At 35.9% G+C, this 12,103-nt stretch overlaps 1 protein-coding gene across 4 annotated transcripts in view; it reads left to right on the forward strand.

Annotated features, from left to right (window-relative positions):
• The window catches only part of CTTNBP2 (cortactin binding protein 2), a 76,445-nt gene extending 65,786 nt beyond the window's left edge, over positions 1 to 10,659 (forward strand). For 3 of the 4 annotated variants that reach the window (XM_084206707.1, XM_084206705.1, XM_084206706.1), the window contains 6 exons: positions 2,652 to 2,857; positions 3,097 to 3,282; positions 4,272 to 4,332; positions 5,213 to 5,345; positions 7,365 to 7,466; positions 9,121 to 10,659. In XM_084206707.1, coding sequence (XP_084062833.1) covers positions 2,652 to 2,857; positions 3,097 to 3,282; positions 4,272 to 4,332; positions 5,213 to 5,345; positions 7,365 to 7,466; positions 9,121 to 9,366 — 934 coding nt within the window. In that variant the 3' untranslated portion in view covers positions 9,367 to 10,659. The remainder of the gene's footprint in view (positions 1 to 2,651; positions 2,858 to 3,096; positions 3,283 to 4,271; positions 4,333 to 5,212; positions 5,346 to 7,364; positions 7,467 to 9,120) is intronic. The other variant, XR_014616197.1, reaches the window with a different exon arrangement.
• Positions 10,660 to 12,103: the final 1,444 nt, after the last annotated feature.

Here is a 12,103-nt window from a genome sequence, read left to right on the forward strand (position 1 = left end):
TTTGTCACCAGTCAGGTCACCCCTTCTATTCCTTCTCTGACCTGTTTCTCTTGTACTGCTTTCTGCTGACCCTTATTCCAGGAGCCACTGCTTAACACATGAGGGAGGGGCCTTTGTTTAGCATGTGCAGAGGCTGTCGCAGTTCATGTTCTGTCTGCAGATCTTTATACATTTTGCTTGTTTATTTTCCTTTTTATTCTTGAAAAGTACAGATTAGATACTAATCTTCAGAGTAATTATCAAAGTCTAAATGTGGACATAAGATTGACTTGAAATTTTATGGGTACTGGGAAATAAAAAAAGAATAAAGCATACCATGCATCTATCTCCCATCTTCCTCTTGAATAATGTCCTCTGAAATGTTTTAATAATTTATTTATTGCAGTGGCATTAATAGAGGACAGAAAAACTATTCTTTAGACATCTTAGTTGTACATTTCTGAGTCTGGATTCCTTCTCAGTGTAACTCTGACTGGTTTCACAATGCGTTGAGTACAGCCCTAAAATGTCCTTTATTGTAGTCATATGCCATCTGACTTCTCAATTTAATGCAGTTTTTGTCCACTAATAAACAAATAAAAAGCACAGCTCCAGTGAACTCTTACTGGGCACTTTTAGTTTAGCAGCATGATGGCTAACAGTGTGATCATGTAATAAATAGCTTTTAATTAGCAGCTCACTGACTGCTGTTATTTCAGTCTAATTAACCACTCCTTTCCTCTTGCCCCTCCTCTCGACTGTGCTATTCTGCTGCTTTTTGCATTAGTAAAGCTTCTCTGAGTCAGTCCAATTCATTAGGACAGCAGACAGCTTTCTACAAATTGGGTTCACTCTGTGCTCAGTGTTAGCATGAGACAAGAGGAAGAAGCAGCAGCAGGGCAGGCAGAGAGAACGTGTGACAGGAAATTGTTTCCTGCTGCGTGTTTCAGAGTGAATAAATGAAGAAAATTTTAACTACATTTTTTCTTGGTTTAGGTTTAGGGAACTGAAGATAATGTTCCAACAGGAACGACTTTCACTTTGCAGCCCTTTTTGAAGGGCTATATCAAAGCTGTATCAGCTTTATCAAATAATGGGGGAATTGATCAAGATAAGCACAAAATTAAAATTTAATTTAAATACAAGGTTGGAATTTTATTTAGAGAGCATGCCCATCCAATGTTAATTGTTAGATTAGAATGGCCTCAATTAATTTTATCTTTGCAGTGTTCGTTTCTGACCATTTATACTGGCAGTATTGCAAAATGTTGAAAGCTTACATAGGCAGAAATTGAGCAGAGAGAGTTCTTTATGACTAAAATACAAAAAATTGTTTAGTTGGTAGCTTAGCTAGCAGAAACAGACTGTAACTATATGGAATAATATCTACAACATTATAGTAAGGAAGCTTCAAGGTCCTTCAAGGACCATCTGCAATATACATTTTACATTGTATTTTAACAACTGTACTAATTATTTTTCTAAGTAATGTAACTTTGTCAAGCTTATAAAAGCAGTTTGAGCATTTATATATCATAAAAGCTCAATCTTATGCTTCACAGCTGATGAAAATTATATATTTCAAATAGCTCATGCATTCTAACTTTAAAAAAATGAAAAAAAAAAAAACCAAAACAAAAAGTCGTCATAATATTTTAGGTAATGGGATGGCTTCAGTGTATCAATGTATCCAGCAAAATCATCCGTTTAAGTCAAACAGACATTTTAGCCTTCGTGTTTTCTGAGTGGATTTCTGCAAAGGTGAACACATCATGATAGACTATAATTTCTTACAGAACTTTAATATAAACCATCTGACTCAATCTTACCATCTTCCGCCTGTAAGAAGATATAAGAATAAACAAAAGGAGTTGGAGTTGATCTGAAAAAAGATTGTCTCAGTGTCTGTTGTAGATACGAGCTGAGCCCTAAGTCTGAAATTTCTAGCCTTTATCCCCAGAGACCTCCTAAGTTATGAGAAATGGCGTTTATTTTTCCCTAACAAAAATTTTTCACTTCTTTGCTAATGCAACATAATGCTTCTCTCTTAGAAAAGCAAAAGTCCCAGAAGACCTTTTAATCAAATTTTGAATTAAAAAATCAGATCCAGTCTCTAAACCAGACAATCTAGAATATCCACAGCATCCTGGAAACACAGTTCACCATAGATCAAATAAACAAAAGAGGAGTAAGAGCAAGGCAGCTGTATGAATAGAAATGTCTTGTAAACTGGATAAGTTTGGAAACTGGAAGGGGTACAACCAAAAGTGAATACCTCCTTTTTTCCATGCTGGCAGCAAATAGCAAATTGACACCTGCAAGCATGGGAATTTCTCCATGCACTTTAAAAAAAAAAAAGTATATATATGATGTATATATATATATATAGATGCATCTTTCTGGGACATTTTTTTAGCCTTTAAATGAAAAGGATGTTTTATATTATCTGAAGGAAGAAAAGCATTAGGTGGTAACTTTGTCAAGGCAAGCTAAAGAAATTTGAATCAAATAGTTTAATATAAAACAACAAGTAAACACTTCCTTAAATGAAATCAATCGCTCTCTGAAATGGGTTGCTTCTTTAAAATGTAGAATATGATATGTTACCAAAGTATAAAATCACAGGTTTTGATAATTGCTTTTGAAGTTAAAGGATTGGTTTTGTACCACAGGTGGATGTCCAAGCTATGGAATGCTGTGATAGCTCCCAGAGTACAAGAAGCCATACTCTCCAGAGCCTCTGTGAAAAGACCATCTGTACCAGGACAAGCAATAGCCAAAAAAAATCCTAGCCAAGGGCAACAGGCTGTTGTTAAAGCTGCTCTCAGTATCTTGCTAAATAAAGCTGTTTTGCATGGCTGTCCTCTACCCAGACCAGGTAAGTGTAAAACTGTCAACTACTGTCTGAAAGCCAAGTAGTTGTGCGTTGCTGAACTGGGGCTTTTAACTGCTTCCTTGCATTTTTAAATCTTTCACAAAACATAGCTGTGGTTCTGAAGGGAGGTGGTGGGGTTAAAAGCATTTACTGTCATTAATCTAAGTAGTTGTATAAGGTACTCTAAGAAGAACCATTTGCAACACTCAGTTCTTCTTAACACTGTTTTACTTTTGTTTCAGAGCTAGATAATTATATAGCAGATTTTAAGGGAGGAAATTTTCCTTTATCTGTAACTTCAAGCTACAAAAATTGCAGTAAGAAAAAAGGTGAGAATGCTTCTTGGAGAAAAGTGAGCACAAGTCCTCGCAAAAAGTCAGGCCATTTGTCCTCCCAGTCATGGAATAAGCAGGAGACAAATACTGAAGGTAAATAAAGCTTTTCAATTTCAGTTCTGAAAGTTGTGGGGGGTTAAACTATGAAGATGCAAATCAAACATTTCTCCTACATCATGAGCTAAAATTTTTCAACTAAATGACACTTACATTTATGTTCACCAATAAAACTGTTTATTTTCTTTCCCCCTAAATTACTTCTTTGTGACTGCGAGGTGTCCTAAGTAAGTTTAGTTGTTCTAATGCCCTTTCTGTTGTCCAATAATGAGGCAGGCATTGGCTCAGATGGTGCAATTATAAGCCGTGGTTCCACCTCTGACTGTATGGAATGAATCAGTCTCTTCTCCAATACCAGATGAGAGAAAGCTTCATTACTTTATTGGTACTCCTTAGATTTGCTCCAAATTTACAGTATACATACTTCTTGGAGTTTTCTTACACTTTATAACTTCATATGATAATTACTACTGTGTGAATCCAGGTAGAAATAAATAAATACATTCCTCCCCAGATCATGCATCCCTTTTTCAGTCTTACTAAAAAAATTGAGTAGAATAATCTAGAAGCCCTGCAGTGGAAGAAAGAGATCTTCGGGTGTAAATCTTGGAATCCAGTGAATATAAGTTAAAAATAGAACAATCAATTAAGTTTAGTAGTATTCTATTTCGGACTATCAGAATCAAATGCTGTTGCTGTTTCCAGTAAAGGTAAACTGTTTAATTTTATCACATGAAGAAATTTCTCTTGGGAAGAACCAGTAAGGGTTGTTCAAGTGCCTTACACAGAAACTTCATGTCCTCTCTTTTACAAAAGCTTAGACAACTGATCCTCTATTGACCATTTCAGCAGTTCCTTGTGCTACCCTAAATACTTTCAAGGGATGTATTCTGATCTTTGACAGACCCTGTTGATGTAATTAGTTAGTAAATGGGAACACATATTCCCTGTTTATCATAGATTTTAGAATAAAGAAATCAACACACATGGTAACACACTAACAAGTCAATCTCTCTTTTGTGCAGGTATAAAATCTAAGACTGTGTTGCAACCAAACTGTAAGAAAAGAGCTTCTCTCACCACAAAGTGAGTTTTAATTTCTGGTATATGTGACACTTTGCAAAAAATAAAGATGATGGCATTCTGTTGTAAAGCAGCACGCTGTAATTAATAGATCAATAGTTTTTTGGTAATGTTTTGGTCCCATATCTGAAGAAAGGAAGTATTTTTAATTTTCATTTCTGAGAGGAAATAAAATTTATACACTTTGATATAATTTTAGAATCCATTTCTTTATTTGAAGTCTTACAGCAGTACATGTCTTTTTATGTAACAGAATAGTCCATGACTTAAGAATATTATGTAACACTTACTCTGCCTTGAAAAGTTGACCATATGCTTTTATCAACTGGCATTATAATTTAAAAACTCCTCTGGCTATTTCAGCTTGCTGAATGGCAATTCAAGATGGAACAGTACATGCACTTTAGTCCCACTGATACAGAGTTTCTCTAAGTGTATGAATTAGCTAGAGGGAACTGCATTTGAGACTTCTATCTGAAACCTCAGTTCTGCCTTATTCATAGGCACAGAGAAAATAGAATATTTATGCTTCCAGTACACCAGAGGTTTTTTTAAATGTTTGAAATTATTTTCAAAAAGCACAGTGGAATGAAATTGATTGCTGCATCTTAAAAAGAGAGGAGTCTAAAAATACTAGAAAGAGGAATCCTTTGTTAGAGTTTCAGAATAGAGAGAATTTGTATGGAAAGATCTATTATGAGATAATTATTGACAACTACTGCTGTCAGTTTGTCAGATGTTATTTTAGTTTTGTTTGTAGTAGTAAAGGTCATTTGGAAAAAAAATACTATTTTTGAGGTGTCTATAATATTTATTTTTAAATTCTGTATAATAGTTTAATTAAAATGTCCTCTCTGATTGTTTGTTTGGGTTTTTTAACCAGATCTTCAGAGAAGGATCATTTGAGAACATTAAATCTGGAGCAAAGGCTGTCTGTTGGTTCTGATGATGAAGTAGATCTTGTGCAGGAACTTCAAAGTATGTGTTCCAGCAAATCTGAGCCTGATATAAGCAAGGTAAACACGAGGCTTTTAAATAATTTACTACATTATCATATTCAGTTGGTTTTTATGTGTTTAAAATAAATTTTTGATTTACAAGCCCTGCTTGAACTGAAGAAAATTATTAAATTATTTGGGAATAAGCCAAAGTCAACTAATATATGACACATAAGTGTTCTGGTTTAATATACACTATTTTAAATTACACCTTCACCAATTTTTCTTATAAAGATGTTTGCAGTGGAGGATGAAATTTGTATAGAATCCTAGAATAGCCTGAGTTGGAAGGGACATACAAGGATCATTGAATCCAACACCTGGCTCTGCACAGGATCACACTGAAAGTCACACCATGTGCCTGAGAGCATTGTCCAAAAGCTTCTTGAACTGTCAGTGACCACTTCTCTGAGAACAGCCATCCCTGCATTACTGTTCCTTTGTTATGTTTCATGCTCTCATTGCTCCCATTGGGAAACTGTTCTGTAGTCTTAAAAACATAGAAAGTTTTCCCTAATATGCATTAAACATTTGGTTTAATACAATCCATCAGCCTTCACAGAACTGGCTCAAAGCTCCTCTGCCCCAGGCAAGAGAAGGTGGCTTGGCCTAGTTCTTGAATAGTGGCAAAAGATGGTGAAGGATGCTTGCAGGGCTCATAGTTTTGGGCTAAATTCAATGTTGTGGGTGTTTATGGGAGACATGTTGAGGCTGAGTGTGGACCTGCGGATCTCTCTCATTTTTCCTTTTATACCGATACCATGCAGCTTTCCTTGCGGCTCAAGCTATTTATTCTTTTTCATCTTTCCTCCTAGCACAGCTGATGTGGATGGCTGTGACAGCAGGCTGTGTTCACACTGGAGCAGCTGTTCCATATCTTTTGAAACATGGATAGAGTCAGTCAAGGGCTATTGTCCAGTTAGGCTGTGCATGACATCCTCTAGGATTTCCCTGAATAACGCTTCCATTAGTTTTGCTTTTTTAAGTATTCTGTTTATTCTTAGAAGACAATCAAGTTTTTATTAAAAAAAGAAATATTGTGTTTGGGAAGATTTTTCTACCTGTTTATTGAAACCCTTTATTATAGTGTTTTGTTTTGGGTTGTTTTTCTTCGGGTTGTATTTACAGTATGTGCATGAGTCACATGCACCAAGCTGGCAAGATAATCACTAGTCAGTTAGCAGGGATTTACTGTAGCTATCCTTAAAAGAATGGGATATGCTTAAAGAAATGGTAACCAACTTAAAATTGTGTTTAATAACATGCAAAGTATAATTGCTTGTTGATGACAATTCAAGGAAATAGGGGTTAGATAAGGAAGAAGATAGATGTCAAGTCTTTTGTTCAGTTTCCTCACCATGGGTGGAACCATCCTTAGCTGGAATTTCTGTTGTTAATTCCCCAGATGCCTAGTAGTAGAGCCTTGCAGAAGCAAGGGTGCTGTTGCATGCTTTCTTTGTGTGATGCAATTTCAGGATGGCAACAGAATAAGTACTTCTGCTCTTTAATTTGCCCTTTCACTTGAATATATTCCTGCTGCCTTCACTGGGTTGGGATGGAATACTTTACTTTTGCAATTGCAGAATTGAATTGGATCAGCTTGCCCCAGGATAAAATACCAGCATCTTGAGAAGGCTCTGTCAGTTACTTTATGGTCAGGAAAAATAGGAAAAGGGGAAGGAAAAATAGTAGGGAAGAAACATGGCTGGAGAAAGAGAAAACGATCATTCATTTCTCTGATGTTCTTGGGGGCTGGGTAAAATTTGATGGCATACTGCCCTTAAGCTCCACTGAGAAGTATTACTCTGCAAATGCATGTTTATTCTTCCTCTGATTGTAGCTGATATGAAATCTCCATCTCCCATCTTCTAAAAATGCACTCAAGAGTAAGGAAGAGATACTTTAATTGTTCTTTGGATATTTATGCATTGCATTGTACAGAAACCATGAAAAAAAATCAAGCCTCCAAAAATTGGCAAATTTAAACATAATCTCTGTGAATAACTAAAAAATAACCATTTTCTTATCTTTCTTTAGATTGCAGATTCTAAAGATGAGTTACTGATGTTCAGTAACTCCCAGAACATTCCTGTATTTTCAGCAAGTGGTACTAACCCAAATAAAACAACAACACAAAAGGTAGGTGAAATGAGTTTTACAGTAGGATAGGAAAGGAGTCTTGAGTTTCTCCAAATCTGAATTTCTGATTGGATCCTAAGAATTCGTGCCCTGTTTACTACAAGAAAAAACTGTCATAATTCTTAAGAAACTTGCTAGACTACCATGCCAAGTTTCTTTCATGCGTCTTAATAGAAGCTAAAGATTTATTAAAACAATGGATGTATTTGCTTTCCCTTTTGGCTTTCTACATAGAGCCATCTCCCCAGGCCAAGTATTTTTGACATTACAAGCTATTTCCATCAGATATGAAGAGAAATAAAACCTGGGTTTGTTGTTTCCTCTCAATTAATGTCATTCAGTAAGTTTGCAAAAGCACCACTTTTAAAAGTCTTGATGTAAAATTGCTGGTTGCTCTGATGTCAGAGCTCTCAGGGGCAAAAATATTGAAAAGACATGATATTACCAAAGTTTGTGAAGAATAGCATTTTTTTAGGGCTATTCAGTTCCTATTTTTGACCTAACTATTTGCTGAAATATACAGTTATCTTGCTATGTTATATATGTAAATAAACTTCAGTGACTTCAGAGTGGGAAGATAAGCTGAATATTATTGGAAGACATAGTAAATCTACTATCATCTTCTTTTCAGAAATTTTTATTATTGCTTGTGGGCACTACCATCCCTACTAAATACGAAGATGAAATTATGTCCTGCTTAGTTTTCATTTTCATTCTTTGGAAAATTATGTTTTCTCTGTTGTTACATTTTGTTCCCTTTTCTTTTTTGTTCTTTGTGTTTGTGAACATCAAGAGGGCTTCCGAGCTCAATTAATCTTAGCCAGGGCATAATCTGTGATCTGTGTTCCCCTACCAGGCCTTCTGTGTTCCTTTGATATGGGTCTTTTGGAGGCCAATCCTGATGTTTTATCTGACTGCAGTAAATTGTTTTCTAGAGACACCATTTTCTGCTGATACAGTGAAATTCCTGAAACTGGATTAACTAGCACACCTTACCATTAAAAGAGCTGACTTTCACATACCACCAAATATTCTGAATTGGAAGGGACCCACAAGGATTTTCGAGTCCAACTTTTGAGTGAATGACCCATATGAGGACTGATCCTTCAACCTTGCTGTAATCAGCACCATGCTCTGACCAGCTGAGCCAGTCTCAGGGTCAGATGAGTTAACAGCCTTGCAATCATTATTTCTTTGTATCCAAATATTCAGGAAGTTAGAGTACTTTCTGTAATTTTACTTTAAATCCATAGAACAGCCTCCACTAAAAGAAATAATTTCAACCTTGCCTTCACCTACACCAAGTAGGTGTACTCCTTTTGAATATTTCTCTAAACACATTCAGGCATCCCAAATAAGAGCTTCACACAGTAGTGATACCTGACCTACCAGTTCCTACTGTGTATTTCTCCTAGTGATTTTTTTCTTTAAAAGTTCCTGCTAACAACAGAAGGCATTACTATATTGACCTGCAAGTAGACAAGCTTAGCTGCTTGGGAGATTTGCGAAAAACTTGGTCAAAATCTTTCATACAGAATAAAAGAAATATTTTTTTCTGGGGAGATGTTGGCCGAAATGAAGGAAACACCACCCAACCATGTCAAACAGTGATACTTATTTATACACAAAATGCTTTTTTTCTCTTTATTTCCAGGATGGAATGCGTCCTCTCAGCAGCAGTCGAACTGTGGAAAGCAGCAACAGTAAATCAAAGACAGAGTTGGGTGTTTCAAGAGTTAAATCTTTTCTTCCTGTTCCTAGAAGCAAAGTCACCCAGCCTTCTCAGAATACTAAAAAAAGCAGCAGCAGTAATACAAGGCAAATAGAGGCAGATAATAACACAAAAAGAGAGATTTGGAATTTGCACAAAAAAGAACAAATAGAAAAATCCAATAAATAAACCTGCCTATCTTACAATTTTTCATGTTCATATAATCTCTATTGCAAAGAACCAAGTACTTAAATATGTAAATATTTTTTAAAAACAAACTGTTACCCTGTAATGTAAAGTTTGTACAGGACCACGGTTTTATTTCTATGTACATCAGCTGGAAATTATATTGATTTAAAGTTCAGAAATGGGCATTTTGCCTCCTCCATAGATGGTTGGGTTTTTTTCTTCTTTTAATATGAAAATTACTTATTTAAATAATAATATTCAGGGGTATCTACCACAGAATTCTGTTTGTGTATATACTGTACATAAATATATTCTATTAAGTTCACATGTTAACCTGCATTCAGATGAGTTGCACAATATATACAACAATGGCTTAAAGCTATTGTTCATGCATTTTAAAGATGTTTTATCTTCACTTAATGAAAAATTAGTGAATGTGGCAATAACTGAAATGTTTGGAATTGCAGATCAATTACTTTCAGCTACAAGCCATACTAAATACTTCGATTTCATCATCATCATCTGCCTGCTGAATTGTGATTTTGTTTTTCTCAAGCTTCTCTTCATCTAAATTGCAATGAATTTCCTTTATAAATTTCATCTCTTAAAAAAGGAAAGAGATTGAGAAATTAAAATGCAACAAAAGTTATTTTTCTCAGACTCTTACTCTTTGATAGAATTGAAGAAAATGTGATCATTTATTAACTTAGTTTTTCTTGTATACTGTAAAAACTTTTCTATGCTTCATTAGTGTTTTAAAAGCATACGAGAAATTAAAGTGTTTTACAGAAACAGATTTTACTGAAAAGGAATTTGAGCAAAAGCTTAACTTACAGTATTATCCAAGATAATGTAGTAGCAATGAGTTACTATGTAATTATCAATTTCTGTTGTGGATTTAAGATGTAATTGCTATAAAATGATACTTGAGTTGCAGTTAAAATTAACTCTTTGTCATTTTTCTCTCCACCACTGAGGTAGATCATGTTCCCATGAGGGACAGTTGCTATGCAGGGCATATTTCCCCAGCCTCTTTCTACAATAGTTGCAGTTACATCCTTGTGAATTATTAGGTAGGAATGTGGAAATGTGCACTGTCGAGATAACTCACCTGTTAGGCAGGGGAAAGTGCAGATTTTTCTGGAGATCAGATTTAGATGCCTTCTGTTGGGTTAGTGGGAGATGGTTTGGAGAATTTGGACAGTGATATACCGCTAATATCCAAAAGAGCATTTTTCTCAAAGTAAGCCCAGAGGAGGAAAGGATTAACTGTTTCCTAACACTTTGCCTTTGTATATAAAACAGTTATCCCAGACTCATGTCAATAAAATCTTTGTATGGCATATTGTCTTTCTTTCTCTGAGTTTGTGTGTGTGTGTGTTGGTTCTATAGATATTGAATATTAGAAGCTTATTTCTGAAATAATTTTCTGCACAATATATTTAGAAACTACCTTGGTTTTAGGCAATTACTGTTTCACTAAGACTTCAGTTTGCTGTGATAGTAATGTGTAACCAAATACAGATCATTTCTCTAGAGGCTGATTTTTACTTTTATTTTTTTAATAATTTTTGTGCTGAAAAATATATGCTGCTTTTGCTGGTGGTTCTTAGCAGAATGAGTCAGCTGCCAAGCACTGCAGGTCGGAGCAGTGAGTCTCAGCAAGCAGGATCCCTGATGTTCTGAAGCAGTGAGCAGCGGTGTGGTAGCTTGTGTGAGAAGCTCAGGTATGGATTTCATGGCCAAGGAGGAACACAAGGAAGACACCATTTGTAAGGATCACATAAATTTCAACATCAGAATTTGTAATAACAATTTTCTTTTTTAAAGAGCTATAAGAAAAGAAAAATCCTGACATGCTTCTAAGCCAGATTTGTTCTGTGTTTAAAATACACCTTAAATGTCACACCTCATTTAGATCAAGAGTTAAGTGTGCTTCTGTGTGGGAAGATACTGGGCAGTGTCCTAAAGCTTGCTTTGAGGCGTATTTTAAAACTGCATATTGTCTGTGAGAGTAAAACTAATCAGTACAGTACTCTGCATGAAAATCTGTGGAGGACAGAGTAACTTTGGTCATGGTGTCAGTTAGGTCTCTTGCTAAATTTAGTATTGCTTTTCAACACCCTCATTAGCCTTCCTTTTCAGCCTGCTGTTCTAAACTCTCCATCTGCGTCTTTCACTTTTTTGACTTCTGCTGTCATTTTGTTTGTCTGTCAGTTCAACACAGTCTGTGATCTCCATGCAGCTTTAATCTCACTGTATCTTGCATATCTCCTAATTGGTGGCTCTCTTCTGTACTAAGTGCTAATCTCTCTTGTTAGGCCACAGCCGTTCCTGCCCTCAAAGAGTAGGCCACATAACCATGACACAGTTTGCTTGTGGACATGCTGACTTCTCTGCTGGCTTATCACCTGGTTTGTGATAGGTTGTGCTGAAGCAAGGCCAGGCTCTGTTCATGAGCTCGGGGTTTCACTTGTGTCTTCAGGTTATTCCTATGATGCTACAAACAGCACTCCTCATGAGTGATTTATACCAGCTACTCTCACTTTGGGTTTGTAATGGGCAAAATCTTTTCCTTACCTTCTGTGTCTCAAGCAGAGAGCATTGGAGTGTGCTGTGGTGGGGCACACCCATCCATGCTGCATCTGCTCCCAGCTATTACTCCATAACTTTGAAAGAGATAAGTGAAGAGAGAGACCCCATGTCCATGGAGGAGTATCTCAGAAGGTATAGGGAA

Source organism: Fringilla coelebs (assembly GCF_963513975.1).
Source record: "Fringilla coelebs genome assembly, chromosome: 5".
NCBI classification, from domain to species: domain Eukaryota; kingdom Metazoa; phylum Chordata; class Aves; order Passeriformes; family Fringillidae; genus Fringilla; species Fringilla coelebs.